A 27,567-nucleotide genomic window follows, 5' to 3' on the forward strand; every position below is an offset into this window, starting at 1 on the left:
AGCATAAAAGCACAGGAGGCATATGGTTTTTCCAGACAGAAGAGCTAACAATCCTATCTCACCACAAATGTTACCTGAGATCAATCGGCAGGTCATTTTTAAAAATTCCTTCCTTTGCTGATATTTTACAGCAAGTCAAAATAGAAATAGCTAGAATCGAGCATCATCCTCAATTGACTGCTCTCTAGAGAAGGACCACTGATTCTTTTCCTGTATGTGTGTGTGTGTGGTCAGTCACAGTCGTGTCTGACTCTCTGCGACCCCATGGACTGCAGCCGGCCAGACTATTCTCCAGGCAAGAATACTGGAGTGGGTGGCCATTTCCTCCTCCAGGGGATCTTCCCAACCTAGGGTTAGATCTCAAGTCTCCTACACTGGCACATGGGTTCTTGACCACTGTGCCACCAGGGTGCTTTTAAGTTCAACATTTCTCTTAGGCAAAAATGAGTTAAATGCTCTTAATATGATGTAAAGTCAGCATTTGAAAATACCACCAACGTAAATGATTTGTAAAGGACTTCCTGGCCCTTGGATTCCACCCCAGCTTCTGGCAGACCCAAAGTTCAGTCCGTGGGAAACTTCTTGCCTGCAGTCTTGTGCCCCATCTTCTCCCCACTGCCCCCAAAAAGGCAGGTTCCATAATCTCCAGAAATGCTGCCCCAGTTTATAAACTTCACTGCCAGGAGACCCATTTTTGTTTAAATCTCTTTGGCTACTAAGGCCATGTTCCCTGTTCCAGATTCCTAGGACATGTCCATCTTCAGTAATGAATTTTTAAAATGTGGATGTCACTATTGAGCTGAACCGTGGCTTTCCTCCTCCAGCCTTAGAGATTTCTTTCCTCGGACACTGCAGGTTTTATCTTTAAGGCCTTGATGACTCCTCTGTATCTGCTCCAAGCTCCCACCTCACTCCTCAGTCCTCTCAGAAACTGGCAAAGCTCTGGTGAGGATCGCAGTCCCACCTGGAGGCTCCTTGGAATCCTACCCTTAATCCTACCTGGAACATCGCCCTCCAGGTGCCAAGATGCTTTCTGAATGAGAATGTTACATTGCTGAATTGTTGTTCACATTTTATTAAATTGAGTTCTATTTCACGTATTATTTTATTCCTGTTTGATGCCAACACTGTGCTAATCCTGAAGATACAGAGGTGACAGTCACTAACTTCGAGAATTCGCAGGGCTGGGGGGCAGGCTGGTGGAATGGACAGAGTGGCATGAGGGCAGAGAAGGCAGGCCTAATGCTTAGTCAGTGCTCCCCAGGAGGGAGGCTGCCAAGCAAAGAAGGCACGCACGTCTGAGCAAAAGCATGAGGGTGTTGAAATGCAGAGTCTAGTTTATTTTGATGGACAAGAAGGCGAGGGGAGCAGGGGCAGGAGATGAATCTAGGATGGTAGGTAAGTGCCAGTCATGCAGGTCCTTTAAGTGCCTTGTCAAGGAGTTCAGATTGTATCAGCTAAGAAATGAGACGCTATTAGAGGCCTTTTAGCAGGTGAGTGCCCTGATAAGATCCCTTTGGCTGATTAGAGACTAGATTAGTGCAGGCCACCAGCTCTGAGGCTCTGCAGTGGTGAAGATGCGAAGTTCAGAGCATGAGAACTGAGACAGGAACAGCAGGCTGGAGAGGCAAGACGGGATTGGAGAAGGACTCGGAAAGCAGAAACGGCAGAATCTGACAGTCTAAGAAGCCAGATACGGGGGAAATGGGAGGAATCTGACTTCTGGATTTTACTTGGATAGCTAGAAGTGCCCATCATGCTCCAGGTTAGGAAAAAAAAAATAGAGCAAAAGACCCAACAGAGAAAAAAGTTAGGAGTCCGACTGGGAGGCAATGATATCCACCACTGCAATCTTGTTTGTGAATGAGCTCTCATTTCGAGCTGTTACTGGATTTTATCATGTTCATCGCCGCCCCGTTTATATTCCAACACCTCTCCAAAGAGCCACGTGTCGAGGGCTAAGCCTCAAGTGTCATCACCATCATTTTCACTGGCTTCTGCTTTGGTAAAATCTCAGTGCTCAGGGACCATGACTTCAGATATCCTTAAAATTATGAATGAATATTAAACACCTGGTGCAGAACCTGCTCCCGTAAGTGTCCTTGTCGTCGCACTAAAGCTCAGAGTGACCCACTGATGACAACTCTCCAGTCAGCACTGAACAGTCAGAGCCGCACCTTCTCCTCGGTGCTCCCGAGGAAGGCATGGTCAACGTCCCGTGCGTTCTGCTCACACGGAGCTCCCTCCTTTATGGGCACCCGTCTCCGCACAGCCTGTTCCATTCCTAAATGCAGACTAGGTCGTTTGGACAAGATGTGGCCTATGTAAGTTTTTTAAAGCAAAGAATAACCATCTCCCCACCCCTGCTGCATCAATCCCTTTTAAATACGAAAACCTTCCTCTGCTCTTTGAGATTACCAACGTTCCTCAGCGGCCCTGAACGGCTTGATTGACAATCCAGGTGTGGCAGACTGCATTTCCTAAAAATGGCCACAGTACCATCTCCCGTCACACAGGCTCATCTGGCGCTCTGCAGCTCCCCTGTTATGAGGTGGCACTGACTCCCCTCCCCTTGTGTGTGTGGACTTGCCAGTGGCTTGTAACCAACGGAAGTGGTGCTGAGAGGGTTCTGAGGCTGGGTCATACAAGGTGACGCGGCCTCTGCTGTGAGACAGGAGCAGCAGCGTCCACACAGGAGCCCTGGCCGTGCCCGCGGGCAGCGGCCCTCACGAGCCGCCACGCTGCGAGGAAGCCCGAGTTAGTCCCGCTGGAAACAGCAGATGAAGGACCAGGTGAAACCCCGAGGCCCCAGGAGCCCCCGTGGGCCAGTCCAGCCCCATGCGCTGCAGAGGCCTGAGAAACCCCACCAGAAGCCCCGGCCCACACACACCCAAACCCCTGCCCCCGGGGCCCACAAGAACTAATGAAATGTTGTCTCAGCCGCTGCGTTCTGAGGTGATTTGTTTCATAGCAACAGCTAGCCAGAAATCAGGAATTCACACCAAAATAACCCAAAACAAGGTCTAATGATGGAAGACCTGAGGATCCCACCCCTCTCCCTCATTCCAAGAGACGCATGCCTCTCGATCCAGGCCTGAGCCTCGCTGGTGCCCTTGATGCCGAAACTACACGGGATTCTGATGAGTCAGGAAGGACTGAGAAGGCCCTAGATTCAGAGCAGTTCTCACTCCTGAGAGTCATCAGGTCACTTCCTGAGGCTCCCACTCTGCTTGGAAGACCTAGTTTGAGGCCAGTTTGCTTTGTGCCATTTGGGAATTTCCTTTTTTATACATCACCTGTTAACACGGTAGAACTCCTCCAAAGAAGAATACAAACTTAAGTATCAACTCAACAATTCTAACAGAGGGCTAACAGGACTGGACTTCTGGGGAGCAGAGGCACTCTGTTTAGAGTCCAAATGAGGACCACCTTGCACTCTTGCTTGAAAGAGGGTGCCAGTTGCTGAGCTAGAGAACATGCGGGGACACTAGAGAGCCCAGAAAGATGGCAGCAGTCAGGCAGTCTCTGCCCCACGACGGTGTCACTATGACATAATGAGAAGCAGGTTGCTGCTGCAACCTACAGACCCAAGAACCGCTCTCATCATGTGATATGGCTGGGCATGGTCTGTTGTGGCGATCCAAGATACAAGTGGTATCAAAGTGGACAAGAGAATACTGAATCTTAGGCTTAAAGACAATGCTTTCTACAACTACCTTCTCAAAAGGTCATTGAGATCTATGGATAATGGACAACATCAGCTTAGGATCAGCCAGTTCTAATATAACGACTTTATCAGTTCATTTGAGATATTTCTAGAGTGTAGTTCTTGCTTTCTGATAAAACTGTGAAATGGCCAAATTTTGTTTCTCCAATTGAAGGTTGTATGGCAACATGTGTTAAGAAGTTGATAACAAATGGTGTTTTTCAGAACAGCTTTTAAACCAATTCTTGATCTTCTTTCAAAGGCAGAGTTACATAGCATCCCTTTGCATGGGTATATCATAATTCTTAAAATCATCTACTGTTGGAAATCTATTTTAGGCCATGTAACGTTTCAAATCCCAATCACCTTGTAAGGTTTCCAAGCATCTCAAAAAGAGATTCTTTAGATTACAAGTGATGCCTAAGTCTAGAGCGCTTCTGACAGGCAAAGTTTCGTTACATTCGGTATCCTGTTTCCTTGATTTTTGTTGCTGGGAGGGATTGAGGCAGGAGAAAAAGGGGACAACAGAGGATGAGATGGCTGGATGGCATCACCGACTCGATGGACATGGTTTTGGGTGAACTCCGGGAGTTGGTGATGGACAGGGAGGCCTGGCGTGTTGCAATTCACGGGGTCACAAAGAGTTGGACACGACTGAGCGACTGAACTGAACTGAACTGAACTATACTATTTACACACCACTTAATACTTTGCTGGTAAGAATAGATGGAGAAGGGAATGGCAACCCACTCCTGTGTTCTTGCCTGGGAAATCTCATGGACAGAGGAGCCTGGCGGGCCTCAGTCTATGGGGTTGCAAAGAATTGGACATGACTGAGCGACTACCATATTCACTCAAGAATAGATACTAAAATCAGTATGGAAAAATGTTAATTAACTCAAAATAAAAGTTTGAAGGCCTAGAATAACAATATCAAGCTGTTAAGTACTTTTTATAGCTTAAAAATACACTAGCACTAGCCACCCAGTTAATATTTATTAAGCACCTAGCATTTACCAAATGCTACACTAGGTATCAGGATACCTGGGTAAAAGATACTATCTTCAAGGAGCTCACAGAATGGGGGAAAGAGAGACAAGTAAACAGTTACAACACTGAACAACAAAAAGCCAAGACAGCAAACGCACAGGGTGCTTTGAAAAAAAGACGAAAAGGGAAACACATAGAAAGTAAAATAAATAAATAAAAACAGAATTTGATCTGTAGTATTAGGCACGATAATCTAGGCGTGATGATCCTTTAAAGACGATTACCATCCTCACGTCTGAGACTCAGAAAGGCTAAGGAGACACCCAGTGTATCACACATGGAAAAGCAGGGAGGGAAAAAGTCCCGCCGAGCTGTCCCCAGCCCCACCGCGCATCACTCCTTCAAAGAGAGGAAAGCACTTTGAAAGTACATAGTAGGAGACAGGCTTCTCTTTTCCTTTAACAGGATAGATAGTAAGTATCAATGGGATTTTTGCTTTGTTTTGTTTTCCAGGGGGGTTTCTTTTCCTTGAACAGATTATCCAGTTGTCTTTGCGTTCATTCTTTACACATTAGAACTATGAAAGATAAAACACTCGCAATCCCAACGTGAGAGTCAGTACTGTGTGAAAAGAACAATATGTGGGGACTGGTGGGTCAAAACCGTCCCCAGCGAAGGTGAAGCTCAAGGCGGCCGCAGGAAGTCACTGACCAGCAGGCCCGGCCCCAGGTCTCTAGCCTGGATTCAGTGTGCGCGTCCGGAGACGCTAAGGATTGCTCCAAGGGAGAGGAGGGAGTTCACATTCTTTATGCCCAAAGCTGCTTTGAAGTTTTGGACTAAAAAGAGAAGGAAGGTTCTTGCCTCTTTAAATAATCAGGCATTGAAGAATCAATTTTTTATCCTTAAGTCTAAAATCAAATTTATCACCTTGCCTCTAACTAGCACCTCCTCTCAACTTCCTGCCCTAACCCAAGCACGCACCTTCTTCATACCCTTTGAGAGTGGGGTCCGCTTGCAAGTGTTGGAGACCCTGTCTCCTCAGTACTGAAGAGGTCTCACCACCTGCTCCGCCCTGACCCCTGGTCGAGGGCTCCTCACCAGCTTTCCCTGGACTCTCACTGACCCCCGGCCCTCCCCACTCCCCTCTAGAAACACTGACACACGGAGATCGAACAAATATACATCTGCATGCTTAAAGACGTTTACCTGCTCACTATGGACAATTAAATATATTCCAAACACTCCAGTCGAGCAACATTCAAAGCTCCTAAGATACTGGGCTTTGCCTACATGTCCTGTCTTATCTCCCATTGCCCTCCTGAATAGACCTCATTCTCCAGGCAAATTAAATCCTTCCTCTCCCCCAGACACGCCCTTTGCATCCTGCACCCGTGCCTCTGCCCGCGCACTTTCATCCACGTCGACGCCTTCCTTCCTTCTGTCCTGCAAGGTCTGGTTCCGATGCTACCATAAGCGTCTCCTCCCTGCTAGAAATCATTTCTCCCCCTTCTGAGCAGTGTGCAGTGATGTGTCCTCAGTGGCTAAGTCGTATCTGACTCTCTGCGACCCCATGGACTGTAGCCCGCCAGGCTCCTCTGTCCACTGGATTTCCCAGGCAAGAACACTGGAATGGGTTGCCATTTCTTCCTCCAGGGGATCTTCCCCATCCAGGGATCAAACCTGCGTCTCCTGCATCTCCTGAATTGGCAGACAGATTCTTCACCACTGCACCACCTGAGAAGCCCCTCCAATCTGGTGTAGCATTTTGTTCCTACCCATCTTGGGGCTCTTATCACACAGACTGTGCTACAGTCAGTCGTGAGCTGCTGAAGAAGTTCACCCCATGACTCGCTATGTGGCATCTGGCAATGGCTGTGGTGGAAATATTCACACCATGGTTGACTTGGGTGTTGGGAAGAGACGTGCAAGTCAGCTTCCATGATCGTCGGGAGGAGCCAACCGGAGCACACCACTGTTCATCTGTTTCTTTGCAGAATGGGAAAAGAATACCTTTCCGTGGAATTCTTGCAAAGATTAAATAATGAAGAGAATGCACATTACTCAACACAACCTGCCGTGGAGTAAATAATCCATGCTAGTACTTCTGCTGAGACCGCTCCATAACTCCTACTGTGGCTCGGACCCTATCGTCACCACTGCTAGGAACGGTGTCAGGCCCGCACCGACTCCTGCTACTATTCCCACTGCTCAGAGTAATGGTAGTATCGGCCCCACTAAGGGCACCCCAGGTGGTGCTCGTGGTAAAGAACCCGCCTGCCAACAGGCAGGGGACAAAAGAGATGCGGGTTCCATCCTGGGTGGGGAAGATCCCCTGGAGGAGGAAGTGGCAACCCACTCCAGTCTTCTTGCCTGGAGAATCCCACAGACAGAGGAGCCTGGGGGCTATGGTCCGTGGGGTCTCAAAGAATCGGACATGACTGAAGCGACTTAACGCACACGCATGCACACACACACACGCACACACACACACACGCGCGGCTCCACCAAACTGCAAGCATCTTGAAGTAGGGAAGCGCCTACTATTTTTCAAGTGCAAGGCTTTTCCAAACACCAAGCTATGAGCTTCATACATACTTTCTCCCTTAATTCTGACAGTCACCCCATGAGAGTCTATAATTATCTCCAGTTTCTAGACGGCCAACTGAGACTGAAAAAGTTGAAGTCACTTGCTCAAGATCACACAGGCTTCCTGGGAGCTCAGCTGGCAAAGAATCTGCCTGCAATGCAGGAGACCCTGGTTCAATTCCTGGGTCAGAAAGATCTCCTGAAAAAGAGATAGGCTACCCGCCCCAGTATTCATGGGCTTGCTGATGGATCAGATGGTAAAGAATCCACCTGCAGTGTGGGAGACTTGGGTTCAATCCCTGGGTTGGGAAGATCCCCTGGAGGAGGGCATCCGGAGTGCCCCGCCCTGACGTGTGGAGTCTCAACCACTGGACAGCCAGAGAAGTCCCTACAAACCATTCTTTGATTAAACACATTTGATGCTCAAGTATTTATCAAATTAACAATTGTCTTAATTTTAGACAGCAGACTTACTATTTCCCCCAAACTCTTCCTCCTATGGATTAATCTTTATGGTCCAGGGAAGACTTATCAGAATTATCCTACTGCCTAAACTTCTCTACGAAATCAAAACTATAAAGAAAAACCTGAGTTGTGATTATCTGTATCTTCTTATCAAAGAAGAACTTTAGCCAAAGAATTACATTTAAAACACATGCTTTTTTTGAATGAACAGGCACAAATGCAATTATAAACGGCACATAAGACTAGAAATTAGTGAGCATGTGAGACGACCTTGAAAAAAATCAAGACTGATCATTCTTGTCTAACTGCAGTCAAAGCAAGTGCCCATGGACTGAACTGTAGTTTCATTAGCTTGATTAAAAGTGAAAACCAGAGGAAGGGTAAAGTAGGTCAAAAACTTCCTGAGTCCTTTAGGATTAAAACATTTACTGGACGCCAAGCATGTGTGAAAGCATCAGGAAGAATCCATGTGCCATTCTTGGAAGATGGGGAAAGTCAGGACACCTTCAACAGGAAAAGTCGATTACAGGAGAATGAAAACAAAAAACTGGGCCTGAACTCCAGCAAAAGGATTTTGAAAGCGAAATGCCTTTATTCATGACCCAAGCTAGGGAATTTATAGCCGGAGGGGCAACCTCTACACGGGATATACAAAAGAGGTTTTATTATGGGACTGATCAGGTTTTTCAAAGCCAGCTCTTAATTACATAATTCAAGCTTTCTACCGTTTTTTCCTTCTGTTCCTCTCACCCACATGGGGAGACACACACGCACACACTCAAACTCACACACCCCCTGTCTTACATAAAACCATACATTGTTCCTAAACGTTCAACTAAGCCACCCTGTACCTCCCCCTCCGCCACAGCAACCCCACAGTTCCATTTCTGAACATCTTAAAACAGCGCTCCCTCGTCCAAACTAATCCGGTTGTGGGAAGGAGAGGAGAGCAAAGAGAGTAAGTGGTGAGAAAGGGAAGACTTCTGGGGCTGATCACGCCTTGAGTGACAACTGTAAGAGCTCAGCCTTTAGGCTCAAGTTTTCCATAGGTTTTGAGGGACTTGGAGGAGCAGGAATTCAAAGGGAAATAAATAAGAGTGATGACTACCTTTTCTAAGAACTCTCTATGGAAATTAAGAATTCCGTTCGATTTTATAAAAAGGTAAAAGCATAATTCTTCAGTTCTAGACACACCATCAATTTATTAACAGCTTCTTTAAAGATGGGAGAGGAAATAGGACCACATTAAATCTACATACTGACTTTAAGATATATCCCATTTCAGACACGTTAACTGAGGAGTTGGGGCAGTGTCATTCATTAGGCAGGCAAGGGTGGAGTAGGGGACTGGAAGCGAGCACACAGCCCAGATCCAGAAACCCTCATACCTGGACCGCCTCTTCTGGTTCTGCTGTTCTGCTGAGACTCGGTCACCTCCACAGACGGGTAGATCTGGGGAGGCTGGTGAGTCGATGGCCACAGAAGAGGATCCGAGCCTCTTCTCACTTAATGACGGCCTAGTTGAAAAGCAAAACGGAACACCTGTAGGAAAAGAAAAAGGCTTCAGGTCAGGAAACTGTCATCTTCCAGCATGCAAACCTACACTATACACCACTTCCATTTCGTCAGTAGAACAGACATGCACACACAGATCCAGGGATGTTGAAAGCTCGTTTACAGAAGCACTGAAAATATTTTCTTTATGGGCTTACCCAGTGGGAGCCTTATTGTTTGTGAACTGTACATGTTCACAGACACCATCTTCATATGAATTTTTCACTCCAGTTTATACCCGGGACCACCTGTCCTCCACACTGAGGGGTTGACTCCTCAGTGAAACGTCCGTGTTTCTCAGAAGAGACTCTTGACTGGGAGGTGAGGTGACTGCGCGGAGATGCGTCTGGTTTCATGCTGACGCTCCTCGTGACGCACCACCATACTTCACTCTAATATCCAGGATCCTCGCAAAGTTCTGCCTTTCTTTTGAAGTACATTATTGAGGCTCTTATTATAAGTAAAAATGATGGCTTAAGAAGTTTAGCTGTCGGAAACCACAGCAACACAGCCTCCATTTACCGCTATAAAGCATGAAGTCAGAACAGAAGATTAAAACAACCCCACCCCCATCCTAGAGGAAGTCAGCAACAGAGGTGACTGACTCTCCTGCTTCCGTCGAGATGTCGCTTGAGCTTACTGAGTAGTATTTCCATTAACCACAAAAAGCTTGGGAAAACTGGAATAATGAAGAGAGAAATCAGAGGGAGACCATAAAAGCCCAGTTCATTTCAAGGAGAAAGCAGTAACCATTCCTTTCCCCTACATTTTAAATATCACAGCAAATTTAAGTAACGAAATAAACAATTCACTGAGAGCACACTTTTATGTACAACTTTAATTTCTTCCTACTGGGTTCATTACCAAGCTGTTTACTTTCTTCAGGCAGGATGGGAAGGGAAAAAAAAAAAAAACTTTCAAAAGACTCATTTAACACAGAAGTCAATTTCCACTAATGTTGTCTTCATGTAGCATACATGGTCTTTCAAAACAGACCTCTGTATACATATAGTAGTCTCTTCCTTTATAAGAACAACAGCAATTAGCCCACCATCAGACACATCATTGCTATTCTTACCCTGGAGGAAAAAAACATGAATATGAGAACCATCTTATTTATAATAATTGCAGACTGGTTAGTATTTCTGACAGAACCAATTTTCTCCTCACCTGCATAAACAACTCTAATTGTGAAAAGAATAACTCTTCTTTAACTATTGGATAACCCAGATTTTGCTTTCTGAGAAGTTAGGCAGGGAGTATTTTTCATGCATTCCATCCTAAGAAAGCAGGAAGAAAGTGCTTGCCAATCAGCTGTAGCCATCGAGTTATTTAACACAAAAAGAGTTCCCAGGCACTGCGGGCTTTGGAATTTCAGGTGTATCACAGGGGACACGAGTGGGACATGTGGACCACCAGCCCTTTCACGGGGTCACCAAGGGCTCCACAGGCCCCAAACATCCAGAAGCCACTTCTGTGCGTTGCTTGTGAAAGGGAAGAACACTAGGGCTTTGCACTGGTGTGTAGGAGGCCAAAGTGGGCAGGAAAGAGAGATGAAAGCAGAAGCAACTGAACAGCCCACAAAATATTCATCACAAAGATTCCACAGAACGCCTCCTTTTTTCCCTGAGCTCTTCAGATCATGCTTATAGGTAAAGATAGGAGGTTTTAATTGGCAAGAATGCATATCCAGCTTGTTAGAGATGGGAGAATAGAAGGGACAGTCTTAAAATTCCTCAAAATCTACTTAAAATTCCCTAAAATTCCTCTCGAAATTTCCTCGAAACTCATTCCATTCAGAACATTTAGCAGTGGGAGCAGGAGAGGGGACATTTGCATGGCCCACCCCCTCACCCCACACACACACACCTGCTCACTGAGAGCCCAAAGCTACATGATTAAAGTAGCTAGAGAAAGTCATCAAAGCCACTGAGAGTAATGCTTAGATAAAATGTACACGTATGAGAACAGGCGCTAAAGGAAATGCATTCATACACATTTTGAGCTCTATCTTTGGTAAGTGTGACCCCAAAAGAAAATTCTCTCTACAAAGTTTTCAAATAGTTCTTCAATGTTTCCTCATATCAAAAAGAAAAAAAAAGTTTGGCTATTACAGAATTGGTCTCGGCCAGAATTTATTCCCCAGTAATACTTATCACAGACTCAGAGATCTGTAAAATAATATATGTAATATATTATATATATTATATAGTATTTTATATATATTTATATGTAATATATATATATAGGGCCCTTTCAGATACATATATATTTTGGCCCCAAAAGTGCCCAAGAGATATGTTTCAGGCTCAGCTTCATCACCTCTACACATGACTCAGTAATGTTTCCTCGTGTGGCTGTTCAAATGTCAGTTGGCACCTTAGTCATTTACAGAACATACTCACCTACATTGTCCCAACAAATCCTCATGGGTATCCTGTGAAGTAGGTGGGAGAACTATTAATAGCATTCACTGCTTAATAGAGGAATAAAAATTCATAGACATCAACAAGTCAGAGGTAATGAAAGCAGAACCAGGGGTCAAACTGTCTGACCCTTAGTCTAGCGAACATGCGCGAAATTACAGATGGGTCTGTGTTTCACAAGGTACGCAGTATTCCCACTGTGGCTACCGATCCCAGGATTCATTCTAGCAATAGCCTTTTTTTTTTTTCGGTAACGCGCTTAGTGCATCTTCTAGCTCCCTGCAACAGCACAGCTAACTCTCACCAATCTTTCTCACTAATCCATTTCGGGGGTTAAGGTTCCTTCTCCCAGAAGGTCTCCCCTTAGACAAGGATCAGTGAGCTGGGTTTCCGTGGATCAGTCTAAAGAGAAAAGGAACAAGTAATACTTGGGGACCCCCTTTCCAGCACACCATTGTTCTTAATATTAACCAACATGTCACTCAAAAGAAGACATAGCTAGCTTGCCTTCACTTGACAATCAATCTGCCTTTAGAGCTAGAACCGATAAGAGGCACAGCCTCCCATTCTGTTATAGAAATTCAACAGTCTCCCCCACCGTATTCCTCTTTATCAGCTCTCGTTCAAATGACTTCTTCTACAGAATTGAAATGGCATATTGCATGGGATTATTACAGGATATCTTTTAAATTCTCTTGTTCATTTCAATAGCGAGTATTTGAAGGAAGCTAGCACGAGTTCTGACGGTGACAGGGGGAGTGGGAACTGAGTTAGCATCAGCGCGTGGATTTCACCGCTTGTAGAAAGGGAGCACTGCCTAGTTGCGTGGGTCTGAAATGGCCAAATAAACACATTTGTTCTAAGAAGATGACAGCAGTTCTCCACATTAACAGTGAAAATATTAAACCCACAGAAGACATTCTAACTATTCTGACAGAATGGCTTGAGTGCTAGGCCAGCTCATTAAATCCAGCCCAAGTAAAGGAAGAAAAGGTTGATGAGGTCATAGCTCAGGAGTGAGGTCACCAGCCAATCTGACCTCATAGCAACAAAAGAAGTTTGACTGATGAAAAGGAGTCCCCAGGGTAGAAGTCAACATCCCTTTGCCTAAATGAGTCTTTCAGCTCAGGGGAAAAATAATGTTGGCGAGAACTCTCTCCTGTGCCCAGGGAAGCATGTGACTGATAGCACTTTAAAGTCTACTGTGAAAGATACGATGATTAACTGACCTTTCGGATCCTAGAAAGGTTACATTAGCAGCCCCTATCAGTGCTTCAGAGCTGAAGCAGTGGAGTGTGAAACTCAAATTCCACCATGAGCTCAGAGAATGATTAAAGTCAGAAGTGATCCATGGCTGTTTATAAATGAAGTCTGACTCCTAATATTATCAATAACGTGGAGTAAGCAAAATATAATTGTGATGGCAAAAAAAGATGGTTAGATTTTGCTTTTGGTTTTCTAAGGAACCAAGAAAAGCAGCTGGGCTAATGAAAATATGAGTATTAGTTGTCAATTTTGGAAATGAATGCTATTTTTAAGCATGTAGGAGGTTATCTTATCATAAATATTTCAAAAAGCCAATCAATAATACAGCGTATCCCTCTAGTTACCAACGTGAAGAAATTTATTCACTAGTTTTATTTCTGCTGAAATCCATTTTTGAAGGTTTGGGATTGATTAAATCAAGATAAGTTGTCTTATTTTTATCAAAATATTATTTACTACTTAAACACTTCTAAAGCAGTAACATGTCATGACTTCTTCATTTGTTGACTAGAAAAGCCGAATATTTACTGACATTTCTTGAAAACTTGCTATAAGCCCACAGGAAAGAATCTGACGTCATCAAACTGTGTTTTCCTTCACTTGACAGGAAGTCGACTTCAAGCAGACTGACTTGAATCTGGATCTCACTGGGGAAGCATAAGTGTTCAATAAACTGCATTATTTTTTTATCTGGAAAATACTGAAGTGCAGTGGCTTTGTCATCCTGGACTTTACTTTCTGGAAACCTGGCCATCCCATGTGGACTTCTGGTAGAATGAGCAATGCAAAGAGCTGGCTGGGACTTGGCGTGTCCTTGTACTTCTGGGGACTGATGGACCTTACTACCCCTGTTCTCTCGGGCGCTCCGACACGGCCAGGCAGACTAGAAGCGTTCCTGTCAGACAAGCCACAGCCACACCCGCGGACAAAGAGGAGCTGGGTGTGGAACCAGTTTTTTGTTCTGGAGGAATACACTGGAACCGACCCTTTGTATGTCGGCAAGGTAAGAACTGCCAAAGAGACCGATAAGTTATCCAAATACCGGATACTGAAATTGAATAGGAATATGAACTATGAAAGCTCACATAGCCTGAGGCCTGAGAACAATTTTAAACTAGAGGTATGTTAATTGACAGCTAGTTGAGATCTAGTTTTTGCTTTGTCAGATACTGGTCAGAAAGGAAAGGCTTCTCTTTGTTCTTGCCTCTGTTCTGAGTAGGAAAGGCTAGGAATTGGGTTTTTGGAGGAAAAGACTTGGGTCCTGCAAGAACTGTTCAAGTCCTCACACAGGCAGCAGCAGCCTCAGGAATAACAGGATTAGGAAGAAGTAAACTGAGAAACGCAAAGGGAGGAGCTTAGGGTTTGTTTTTTTCAAAGCATTTCCACAGGTATTGCCTGAGGCCAAAATTCGATGAAAAAAAAAAAAAAAGAATAAAACATTCTTCATTTCAGAAGATCCTAGCTTGTGCTTTAGGATTGCTGGAGACAATCAATGAATATATTTATAGACTTCACACTCGAAATCCCTTGATTTATCTAGCATCATTTCATTTTTAATCGGGGCTTTCTCCTGTGTTTACTTTATTTGGATGTTAATCAGAGGCCATTTTGCAAAAGCAACTAAGTGAGAGAACAGGGGAAACAAGGAACTAATTAGAAAATAAATAATTCATTCAAATAACTTAAACACTTGCTTAGCACACAGGCTAAGAGTGCAGGTTCCAGAGTCAAACACATGTGGGTGCAAAACCCAGCTCGGCCAATTGCTTCCAGAGTGACTCTCGGCGGGTCACCAAGTCCTGTTAACCTGGTTCCTCAAATGTTGAAGAAGGATAATAAGAGAACTACAACTTCTCAAGAGTGGTCTACATAAGCTCTTTCCTCAACTTCTACCCACTTCTCAACCCAGGTGGGCTTCCCTGGTAGCTCAGTCGGTAAAGAATCTGCCTGCAGTGCAGGAGACCCGGGTTCGATCCCTGGGTCTGGAAGATCCCTTGGAGAAGGGAATGGCCACCCACTCCAGCATTCTTTCCTGGAGAACACTACGGACAGAGGAGCCTGGCGGGCTACAGTCCACGGGGTCACAAGGGTTGGACACAACTTTGTGGCTAAACCACTGAGGCTAGGTAGCTGCCCTCCGCCCTGTCTCTGCACAGATGCCATGTTTTCGGGGCTCCTCGGGACCTCCCCACCACGAGAGCTGAGATTCCAGTTTACAGAGCCGCCCCACGGGGGCCTTGGACGCCACTGCCCAGCCTCCTTCCTGACTCACCTTCTTCCCTCAGCTTCACGGCGTTCACAGCCCTGTTCTTCCTCCTCCCTTCTCAGCCCCTCGCCGGTCCTCCCTGCCCACCTGTGGCGTCTTCCCCATCACACCCATCCCCGGGGGGTGGTTTTAAACTCACCCCTATGGCTTTAAACCCCTAAAGCAGTGAATTCAAAGCCTCCGTCCCTGGCTCAGACCACTCGTCCGAGCTTCAGAAGGAAAACCCTCCTGCTCCGCATTTAGAACTCCTCGGCCTCCATCCACTGAAGCGTCCCCAATCTCCCTCCCGAACCCAGTCTGCCCTCGGTCGTCCCAGTGGCGGCACTGCCACCTCCCAGTTTCTAAGCCTGGGCCCTGCTGGTCAGGCGGCCCCTCCCCTCGGTCCCTGTGCCTGCAGATCGCGTTAGTCCGGAGCCAAACAAACCCTCCTCCGTCTCACCCCCGCGCCCACCGTCATCTCAACCTGCGCAAACACCTGTCCCCCCAGCAGCACCCTTACTTCTGTCCGCACTTCCTTCCAAGCCACTCTCCATACACGATCTTTTGAAATGTGAGTGAGACCGTAAAGAATCTGCCTGCGATTCAGGAGACCCAGATTCGATCCCCTGGTCGGGAAGATCCCCTGGAGGAAGGCATGGCACCCCACTCCAGGGTTCTGGCCTGGAGAATCCCATAGACAGAGGAGCCCGAGGGGCTACAGTCCACGGGGCCGCAGAGGCGGACACGGCCGACACAGACCGCATCACCCTGCTGCGGGCCGTCAAGGCCTTCCCGCTGCGCTCTGAGCCACCCAGGCCCGCCCTCCTCTCTCGAGGCCGCTCCTCCCACAGCCGCCCCGCCGGCCCCCGCCCCGTGTCTCGCCCCCCACGCCGGCCCCCACCACGTGACTCGCCCCCCCCAACCCCCGCGGCCCCGGCCACGTGGCACGACCCCCCCCCCACCGGCCCCGGCCACGTGGCACGACCCCCACGCCGGCCCCCACCACGTGACTCGCCCCCCCCAACCCCCGCGGCCCCGGCCACGTGGCACGACCCCCCCCACCGGCCCCGGCCACGTGGCACGACCCCCACGCTGGCCCCCGCCACGTGTCTCGCCCACCTCCGGCCCCCGCCACGAGTCTCGCCCCCCCCACCCCCTGCGGCCCCGGCCACGTGGCACGACCCCCCCCCGGCCCCGCCCGTGTCTCGCCCACCTCGGCCCCGCCACGAGTCTCGCCCCCACCCCTGCCCCGGCCGTGGCACGCACCGGCCCCCGCCACGTAGCACAACCCCTCCCCCCCTGCCGGCCCCCGCCACGTGGCACGTTGCCCTTGCCGCCCTCTCAGCCAGGGCTCTGACCGCCGCCCTCTCTCCGCCCGGACCTGGGGACGCGGCCTCCAGCAGCTCCCAGACTGGCCGGCTCTGCCTTCCTCCCCGCATCGTGAGACGCGCTCGTCCTGGCTGCCCTCGGGTCGGCTCCTCTTCATCTTCGAGGGTTCATTTCTCACCTCGCTTTGCCCTGACCGTCCTCTGAGGCACACCCCTGTTGGACTCTCTCGCTACCATTAGGCTTTCCCCATTCTAATCACAACCTACAATATCTAAGTTGTTCATTTGTCTATATCTGTATTGCTGGGGTCGTGTGTGTGTGTGCGTGCGCGCGTGCACACACTCAGTCGCATCCGACTCTTTGCGGCCTCATAGGCTGTACCTCGCCAGGCTCCTCTGTCCACGGGACTTTTCAGACAGGAATACTGGAGTGGGTTGCCATATGCTCCGCCAGGGGATCTTCCTGACCCAAGGATCGAACCTGTGTCTCTTGTGTCTTCTGCATTGACAGGCAGATTCTTTACCACTGGAGCCACCTGGGAAGCCTTAGACCAGACTATAAGCTCTGTGAGGACAAGGATACCGCTCGCATTTCCCCCACAAGACCTAACACAGTGCCTGTCACACAGACATGACTACCTCCTACAGTGATAAGGATTAAGTGACTGACTAACACAGGGAAAGTGCTTTAGCAGAGTGCCTGGTCCCGAGTGAGATCTTAGTGCTGGCTGCCCTGCGGTAGAAGTCGGATGAGGACTAGCGACAGTGGGAGCAGCAGCCGCATAGTGCGCTCCTTACGGGAACTGAGCAGCTCAGTAGCGCACACCTAATGTACCCGCAAACCCCTGAGCCTCAGAACCTGTGGGTTTTCTTTGACTTCCTCTCCTTCTCTTCCTTCATGCACCTGTCACCACATCCTGCCAGTATCTCCTTGCCACTTTCTCTGAGTCATTCATCCTCTCCAGATCTGTTCTCCCTGTGGTCCTCCGGGTCTTCATGATTAGATTAACTGAGCTGGCGCAGTAAGGGAGGATCTCCTGGACCCTCCCTCCGGGACTCCGGCCGTTTATCTCCTTGAAGCGCCCTTCCCATCACGTCACTCGTCTGATTAAGGAAGCACTGTGGCTCTGCAGTGCTCATCAGAGCTCTCAGCATACAGGGCAAGCACTGCCAGAAAATGAGCCCCCACACTGGGATAGCTCCAGTCTCACCCTGATCTCCGTCAGGCTGGGTCTCCTTACCGGCCCGACACAACACACCCCGTTAGTCCCTGCCCCAGAGGTGTGTGCGGGCCGCTGTCGTGCCCGGGACGCACCGTCCCCTCCTCTCCGCTCAGCCATGTTCAAGTTTCTCAGGGTCCCAGCTTAAAAGCATTTTCCATCATGAATACATCTTCCATTCAGAGTTCCAAAGATTTCTAGCAACTCGGTATTTGTAAAACATTTCTCCCAACTAGACACACATCAGTTCAGTTCAGTTCAGTCGCTCAGTCGTGTCTGACTCTGCGACCCCATGAATCACAGCACGCCAGGCCTCCCTGTCCATCGTCAACTCCCGGAGTTCACCCAGACTCACGTCCATCAAGTCAGTGATGCCATCCAGCCATCTCATCCTCTGTCGTCCCCTTCTCCTCCTGCCCCCAATCCCTCCCAGCATCAGAGTCTTTTCCAATGAGTCAACTCTTCACATGAGGTGGCCAAAGTACTGGAGTTTCAGCTTTAGCATCATTCCCTCCAAAGAAATCCCAGGGCTGATCTCCTTCAGAATGGACTGGTTGGATCTCCTTGCAGTCCAAGGGACTCTCAAGAGTCTTCTCCAACACCACAGTTCAAAAGCATCAATTCTTCGGTGCTCAGCTTTCTTCACAGTCCAACTCTCACACCCATACATGACCACAGGAAAAACCATAGCCTTGACTAGACGGACCTTTGTTGGCAAAGTAATGTCTCTGCTTTTGAATATGCTATCTAGGTTGGTCATAACTTTCCTTCCAAGGAGTACATAGCTCCTGCTAAAATAAGTTTTGGAAAACACCTTTGTATTCAGTAATTGCTTTGTGTGGTTGTACAATTTCGAGCCCTCCTTCCTTCTCCCAAGGACACAAACTGAGACCTGGTCCTGGCCTTGCCTACATTTCCCTGACACCACACACCTAGCACAGGAAATTCAGAAAGACTAGGGGGCCTGACGCTTTCCTGGGGTGCCACAGCACTGCATGTCAGTCTCATGCGCATAAGGCAGACGGTTCAGTCATCGTAACAGTGCTAGGAAATAAGTATTAAGTCACCTCTCCTGGATAATTTAAATAAGGGAAGGTTCGGAGAAGTTACGGTCCTTGCCCAAAGTTACACAGAAGGTTAATAGGAAATCTGACACCGAAGCCATGGGCTTTCTTTTTCTTTGGCCTGTATGTGGCCGTGACTTTAGACCTCGCCCTGAGAGACACACAGAAGAGTCCACGGTGTCAGTGAGACCAGAAATGTAACCAAGCCTGTTCCCTGAAGGTGGGAGCACTCAGCCGTGCAGCACGCTCCAGTGCTCATGATCAGTGCGACCCTGTGGGCCGGAGCCCTCCAGGCTCCTCTCCATGGGATTCTCCAGGCAAGAATACTGGAGTGGGTTGCCATGCCCTCCCTCCTCCAGGGGATCTTCCAGACCTGGGGATCAAACCCGTGTCTCTTCCATCAAGCTGCATTGGCAGGCAGGTTCTTTACCACTAGCACCGCCCAAGATTGGGGCTCACCCTGTCCTAACCCACCACCCCGGGACACAGGCCATCCCCCGCACCTCCACAGTCATCCTGACCAACCAGCTCTCAGTGCGAATCTGCGCCCTGGACTGGGTCTGCCGCCTGCGCAGGAAAGGAGGTGTGTGCTCACTCACCCAGGCGCTTTTCCCCTTACTTTCTCCTGAAAGAGAACCCAGCCCTCTCTCCCAGGGGCATTTCAGCTCGTCACCATGAGCTCTGGAAGACGTCTGTTTAGAGAGCCTGCCTGAGTATTTGCTTTTTTCAGAAAGGAGTACAGCAACAATTATCACCTGTAATTGGTATGGCCTTACAAAATCCACACTGGGCTTCCCAGGAACAAGGCAGTGTCGAGTCAAAGCGAGATTATATTGACATATGCAAAGAGGTGGATGCAGCGAGCTTGTGTTCGTGCATGAATCTGTGGTCCCAAGTCATACTGAGGTTAACAAGGGTGCGGAAGCTGTCTAACCACAAATTGTGAGCACTCACTGCTTTCCTGGAACCATACGCGGCACCATGAAAGACGGCGAAAAGGAGCAACATCACCCCCGTGTTGAGCTTCATGTACTTCCCATCACTCACTACTCCTCTGGCTCAAGATCTTAGAGACGAAAGCAAGGTTAGGCTAAGTAGGATATCCAGCTGTCTTATTCTGTCTAGGATAACAAAGCTGTTTTCCCAGGATGGGGGTAACTGTGTGGTGCCAACTCCATTCCCGAAGCTCCGCGCCTTCCTCCAGAGAGCTGGTACTCAGTCAGTGTGAGCTGAATTACATATGGATACATATAAAGCACATTTTTATTCCAATTTGCTGAGTGACTGAGAGAAAAGCTGTTAATATTTCTTCTTTGCAATTTTTGCAACCAAATGTACATTCTGTGACTGGAGAACCTAATGTTCAGTTCACTTCACTGTGCTGGCTACTAGGCTAGTGTCTCTCAGCTCTGTATTCTCCTTCCCATACTCTACAGGCCTGGGACTCTGCACATCACAGCTCCTCCGTTTCCAAGCAGCTCCCAGGTCCTGAGAGTGGAATGTTCTAGGGGGAGAACCAGAGGCGGGAGGAGAGGACCTGCTCCTTTTATCTGTGGGAGCTGCTTCTGGTTTCTGGAACCATTTCCACACCCCAGCCTCACACATCCACTGGAGGGCGCCCCCTTCTCAGAGGTCAGAGTCTCAGCTCCATGGGGGGGTGGGCGCTGGGTGCGGGGCACCTCTAAACTCCTGGAGCCCAGCCCAAGGGGATAACACTCCCTTCTCAGAGGTCAGAGTCTCAGCTCCATGGGGGGTGGGTGCTGGAGGGGGGCCACCTCTAAACTCCTGGAGCCCAGCCCAAGGGGATAACACTCCCTTCTCAGAGGTCAGAGTCTCAGCTCCATGCAGGGTTGGGGGGGGGGCGCTGGAGGGGGGGCCTCTAAACTCCTGGAGCCCAGCCCAAGGGGATAACACCCCTTTCTCAGAGGTTGGAGTCTCAGCTCCATGGGAGGTGGGCGCTGAGGCGGGGGGGGGCCACCTCTAAACTCCTGGAGCCCAGCCCAAGGGGATAACACCCCTTTCTCAGAGGTCGGAGTCTTAGCTCCATGGGGGGTGGGCACTGAGGCGGGGGAGCACCTCTAAACTCCTGGAGCCCAGCCCAAGGGGATAACACTCCCTTCTCAGAGGGCTCCAGCCCAGCCTCCTCCAAACGTCTAGATTCCAAGAGCCCCCAACTCCTGCCCTCTGCTCCCCCAGCCAGAGGGGCACAAGCTGTTTCCTCGAGTTACTGGTTATCATCTCCAATGATACCTCAACATTTTTCCTTTTCAATCCTTCATGTTAAATTCTCTCTTCTAGAATGACTGGTGTGGGTTTTGTTCCCTGACTAGATCCTGAACTGATATGATTTTCGTTGACCCTTGAGTCACGTGGGGACTAGGGGGACCAACCCCCCACACAGTGGGAAAACCCAGGCGTCACTCTAGAGCTGGCCTGTGGTGCATACCCACGGCTCCTCTGTGCTCACGGCTCTCTGAATCCGCGGTTCTGCTCCACAGACGCATGCGTAGGACTGTTTGCAGCATTTATAATTGAAAAGGAAAAATCCATATATATGTGCACCCTCAAAGTTCACATCCACGTAGTTCAAGGGTCAAATGTGTATTCCCTAGAAATGAGTTATACGTAAGCAGACCCAGGCACTTTTCATAGCTGGTACGCTTCCTGTTGGGCTTCCCGGGTGGCTCAGAGGTACAGAATCCTCCTGCCATTGGAGACACGGGTTCAATCCCTGTGTTGGGAAAATCCGCTGGAGAAGGAAATGACAACCCACACCAGTGTTCTTGCCTGGAGAATCCTATGGCCAGAGGAGTCTGGCGGGCTACAGTCCGTGGGGTCGAGAAGAGTCAGACAGGACTGAGCGGCTGAACAGCAACAGCAGGTCTTCCTGTTCCTAGGAGGTGGCCCTGCTTCTCTGTGAGGCTCTCCCCCCTTTCCTGTGCACAAAGATGCACAGACGCTGCCTGAGCGATGCTTGCCAGCTCCTTTAAGACAAAGACAACCTGCTTTCACTAAAAGCTTTAACTCCAACGCTACACCCTATACCACTCATTCACACAACCTTACCGAGCATCTGCTACACATGAGACTCACACTAAGATGAAAACCACACGGCTCCTGACTTCGAGGAACTCAGTCTAGAAAGTGCCTCAAATTCTTCTCTCAATACAGAGCAAAACTCAAGATCACAGATCCAGTTTCAGCCTGGACGCCATTGACGTCCGCCAGTCGAGTGACTCCCGAGGAGCCAGGACCATCTCTTGAGCAGCAAAGCTCTCTAGCCTCCTGTTACTTACTAAGCACTCTCCATAGGCAGAGCACTTGAACTTGGCCAATGATAATCACAATGACGCTTCACCTTCTTAAGTTTCACAGGACAAAACTTTTTAGATGACAGCTAGGATATCTCCAAACAACCCTGGATATTTTCTCTAACGTCAGCTTCAATTCTTTCTTTCTCCCCTGGATAATCTGCCATGCCCTACTTCACTCTAAGTGAAAGTCCTATTTTATATGCCTTAAAATCACACATATTTATATTTATATTTACATATGTACATACATATGTATGTAAACATGCAGAAATATATAAGGATATTTTTTTAATCCTTAGATCTTTGTCCTCCTCCTCCCAATTCCATTCCTCTGCCTGGGAACACAGTTCCAGATGGAATGGATTTTCATTTCTTTGTGGCCAGGTCCAAATAAAATGACTTTCCATTCTACACAATAAGAGCTAGGCACCTTGCTTGTCTTAAACGAAATAAATAGAAGATATAGAATGTGGAAAATAATAATGTATAAGGAATGAGGAAATGTTAGGACTTTATATTCTAAATAGAATTCTTTAAGTAGAAAAAAATCCACAGCTATTTTTCCAGTCAGTTTTGTTCTCTTATTTCCCTTCTCTGGATAAGACACAGCTGAATCCCTCTAGGCAGCAAAATTACTGCTTGTGTGCTTTGGCCGTGAGTCTGTCTGAGATCAGCTCAAAGCCGGCCACAGCCTCCCAGCCCATCCTTGTCTCAAGATGCTGTGAATACACTTTCTGGTGTTTTCTTGGTGTCCGTGCCACTTAACACTCAGACTCATGCTGTCCCAGCAGTGCTCCAGGCAGCTTTCCCCAGCTTTACCCTGGGCTGTGCGTAACAGAACGGCCAACAGGCTGCTTTTGTCGTCTCTGCTGCAATCCTGGAGGTTCGAAGGGAGTACGGGAGAGCTGGGCATGTTAACACCCTTCTCTCTCTGCATGTACATCATCGTCATAATTGGTCCCATTTATAGCTTTCCTATTATGGGAACTCTAGGCGCTTTACATACATTAATTTCTAATGATCCCAACAAACCTTCAAAGGAAGAATTAACACTGTTCTCTACATTTATAATACGAGGAACTTGAGAATTATAAACATTAAATCATTTGTCAAGGGCACTCAATTTATAACTGATACAGATAGTCTTCAGGCCACATATATTTGCCTCTCTGGCCTAAACTGGTCTATTTTATTAACTGAATCTCACGGACTTTATCACTGAACTGTGCAAGCCCAGCAACAAGAGTTAGTGGTGACTGACTGCGTGTAATTAATTTTTCGTTGCCCTCTTAGAGAAGGACTGTTATAAGATGGCACAAAACTCTAGGGTTCTTGCCACTTATACACATTGACTATCATTAGAGCTGCAAGAGTTTATTTCTAGGCTTAAAATGAGCGCTGTGCCCCTGGGCTCATTTTGAGAGTCGTCACAGAGTAATTTGGGAGGAAATATAGTTGGATGGGCAGATAAAAGCATGTGCCTACCACAACCTTCTACATACAGATTTGAGTGAGTCAATTACAAGGCCAGAAACGGGTCCCAACAAAATGATAGATACCCTGACACAGAGAATAACAACCAGCTGTAAAACTCCATTTTGATACCTGCAACAGAAGCAAGCAAAGTCCTACTGAGGGAAGCTGTGGAATTGAGAGGATTCCGAGGGCCCCCAGAAGTCATTCGGTATCTACGGCACAGTGGCCACAGACGGTTTTTATTCGCTGCTTCATCAGCTTCTCAGCCAACCTGGATGGTCCTAAAGTTTTTGAAATTCCAAAATAATTTACATCAACACTTTTACATTTTTAAATGTTTACACTCATCCCTTAAAAAAGACTAAATGGAAAAGCTGGATTCCTCCTCATTAGACTCGCTCCTGTTGTACATGGGACAACACAGCAGGGGACACAATACAATACAGTACGGGTCCGACACGTCCCAGAACGCCTATTGTCTGTACTTCTCAGGGAGAGAACTTTAAAAATAGTACTAATGATACTGAATGTGAAGTGGAGAAATTTTGCTTGTTCATCAACTTATATTTGCTCTTTGATACAGCCATGTTCAAAGCAGGTTAGTTCTTTGTATAAGGAAACATTTGAGTGGGAAACAGTCTTCCTGTTTGAAAGGAAATCATACACTTGTTCCATACTGAGAATCTGTTTATTTTCGACACCTGTTGAGAGGTCGGTGCTTTTCCCCCTCAGCTTCATTCAGACATGGACCGGGGAGATGGCTCCATCAAATACATCCTCTCGGGAGAAGGCGCAGGCGTCGTGTTTACCATCGACGACACCACCGGCGACATCCATGCCATTCAGAGGCTCGACCGAGAGGAGAGGGCCCAGTATACTCTCAGGGCTCAGGCCCTGGACAGGCGCACGGGCAGGCCGATGGAGCCGGAGTCCGAGTTCATCATCAAAATCCAAGACATCAACGACAACGAGCCCAAGTTCCTGGACGGGCCTTACGTCGCCACGGTGCCGGAAATGTCACCAGTGGGTAAGGCGGGCATGCACTGATCCTCACCAACAGCAGTCCCCCTCTAGAAGGCCCTCCCGCCTCAAGGTGGAGAAAGAGAGAAAGTGCAGAACAGCCCCCCAAACACAAAGCTGCACCGAGCCACTCAGACGTGAAATCAGCCACAGTGCAGACAGCAGCAACACTAAGCCTAGCGCTGTCACTCAGCTCTGGGTCTTCTGAATCGATTTTTATCCACGTATCTATCTGACCGCACCGGGTCTTGGTTGTGGCGCCTGGGATCTGGGATCTTCGACCTTTATTGCGCCACGGGAGATCTTTGGTTGCAGCATGTGGGATCTAGTTCCCCAACCAGAGACTGAACCTGGCTCCCCTGCACTGGGAGCGTGGAGTCTTAGCCCCTGGACCACCAGGGCAATCCCCAGTTCTGCTTCTTAAAAAGCAAAACAAAAGATAGGTGGTAGATGGGCAGGCAGATAATGTCTGATTCATAAGGGAGAAGCGTTTTGGTATTACCGAAAGAGGAATGCGGGGCCCAAAGCCTGCGCTGGCCTTACAAGTCATTAAGAATTTAAGACACAAATAACTCCCATCCCCACTAAAGAGGTACTTTTGTGCTAAGCAGTTGTAGAAGCTTGACCTAGAAACAGGCCCTCCCAAGGAAGCAGACATAACATTTGCAAATGCTTAAAACTGCCCGTTCAGGCCTGCATCCAGTCCTGAGCAACTCCGCTTGAACGGGTGTCCACCGCCTCTCTTCCTCAGGGACTTCCGTCATCCAGGTGACGGCCACCGACGCTGATGACCCGACCTACGGCAACAGCGCCCGGGTGGTGTACAGCATTCTGCAGGGCCAGCCGTATTTCTCTGTGGACTCCAAAACAGGTACGTGCTGGGGCAGTCGAGTCAGAGGTATTTGTTTTATTCTCTACTAATTTGTAACTGCGATTTAGGACAGACACAACTCTCCATTTCAAGAACTCTGCAGACAGTGCACTAGCTCGGAAGATGGTTATAAGCGTCGGGATGAAGAGAGCAAACTAGCGCTGCCCGCGGGGTCAGAGCAGCGCGGCGTACAGACGGTGTGCTGGTCTGCTGGGAGACGCCCGAAGAACTGCCTCTGCAAAAGGACCTCCTCACCAGCCTTCAAAGAAATAATAATATCAATAATGCTATGGCTGTACTCACTCCCCAGGAGTAAGGTCTTTCATAACTTCAAGAAGACCCAAGAGGACTGGCATAGTAACCTGGGCTCACTATAGAACCAGGATAATTGGTTTTGAAACTAGAAAGAGCCTTAGGCAAATCTTCCAGTCCATCGACACTCACTTAGTGGATAAGGAAGTCGTGACTGGAGACCTAACAAAGCACTCCTGGTTGTAGGTGTGTCCCCTGACCCGCGGTCCAGTGTTCCTCCCGCCAGTCCACCCCGTACTAAGCTGAGAGCAAGGCTGGAATGAAGGGAGCTCAGAGCACGGGGTGTGGGCCCCGAGAAAGGAGGTGCTCAGAGGGACGCTCCGACAGGGGGAACACCTAGGGAGCTGGGCAGGCACGGGCCACGTCTAGAAAAGAACAAGGCAACAGCCAACAAGTCAGTTTGCTTTGGGTGTTCTGTTTTGTTTTCAGTTTTACTCAGGAACTTTGACAACAGAATGTATAGTTTATCTATGAAGAATTCCCTTTAACCATTTTGAATTGGGCAGAGCAACTCAGATATCATTGCTATTAATATATAATAATATATTATTCCATATTGTTATCTTGCACTCGTGCCAGACTTTCTCCCTTTTAAAATACATTCATAGATCTCATCATATTTGAGCATCCCAACAATCTTGTAAACTTGTGAAATATATGGAAGCATTATTACTTCATTTTACATACAGGAAAATTAACATACGGACCTAAGAGTAATTAACAAAAAAAAATGGAGCAAAGAAACTTACAACCACAGAGACAAAGTCAAGGCCAAACACTCAAAGTCATCTCTTTACATGAAATAGAAAAAAACACATTTTATTAGCAACCTGATATAATTTTTTCCACAAGTCCTCGGGGAACCAGGCATTCAGAAAATTATGTCATAAAAGTAGAGAGTATAAATTAGTAGGAAGAAAGAAAAAAAGGTTCCAGGTAGGGATTTCTATAAAATAGTAATTTTAACCATTCTACAAATGGAGGGAGGGACCATGAGGGGGTGCCCACAGGGAGGAAAAATACAGGCAGGAAGAGGGTAATATGTCCTTTACATCGTTAAGAGGAAACTTACATTATTTTGACAGCTCCCAAGGGGCATCTATAGTGTTAAGGTCAAAAATACATAAAAAGATAGTTACTGCCATGCCCAGGGAGCATTTATAAAAAGAAAACACTGCATATTTCACTTTAGACTGTCGCTGCTGTAATGCGACATATACATTATAGGAGTAAAGCGAGGACAGGTTTGCGGTTCCCCATTTCTCCCCGTGGCATGCAAAAGGCCTACTGAGCCAAGGGTCATGTTTAAACGTGCAGTAAACAAGCCTTTAATCTTTGCCTAGAGAGCACAGAAGTCAGCTTTTCTAAGTGGAAGCGTTAAAAGGAGGATCAAACATGCCCACACATCCTTGGCAGGATCAAAACAACACATTTCACAGGATTCTGACTTAGACCCTTCTCCCTAAATGGAAGCACATTATCATACCCTGATGTTGCACATCGTCTGGGCAAGTTCATCTCGTATGGATGTTAACAATAAACATCTCAGAGCATCTTTTATGCTGTCTTAACTCACAGCACACAGGGAAGCACGGAGGTAGGAAGAACCTAATAAAACGGATTGAACATACGACGACAAAGAAGAGCAAATCTGAATTCCACCCCTGCTTCCAGGCCCTGGGGAGGCAGGAGCAAGCAGCCTAGGAATGGGAAGAAGAGTCCCT

General features: G+C 47.9%; 1 protein-coding gene across 1 annotated transcript in view; it reads left to right on the plus strand.

Annotated features, from left to right (window-relative positions):
* Positions 1–13,750: 13,750 nt before the first annotated feature.
* Positions 13,751–27,567, plus strand: part of CDH20 (cadherin 20) — a 56,059-nt gene continuing 42,242 nt past the window's right edge. Inside the window, exons 1-3 of the mRNA XM_061400352.1 lie at positions 13,751–13,996; positions 24,373–24,667; positions 25,412–25,531. Of these exons, the coding sequence (XP_061256336.1) occupies positions 13,751–13,996; positions 24,373–24,667; positions 25,412–25,531 (661 nt within the window). The remainder of the gene's footprint in view (positions 13,997–24,372; positions 24,668–25,411; positions 25,532–27,567) is intronic.

The sequence above is a fragment of the Bos javanicus genome, chromosome 24 (genome assembly GCF_032452875.1).
Source record: "Bos javanicus breed banteng chromosome 24, ARS-OSU_banteng_1.0, whole genome shotgun sequence".
Lineage (NCBI taxonomy): Eukaryota > Metazoa > Chordata > Mammalia > Artiodactyla > Bovidae > Bos > Bos javanicus.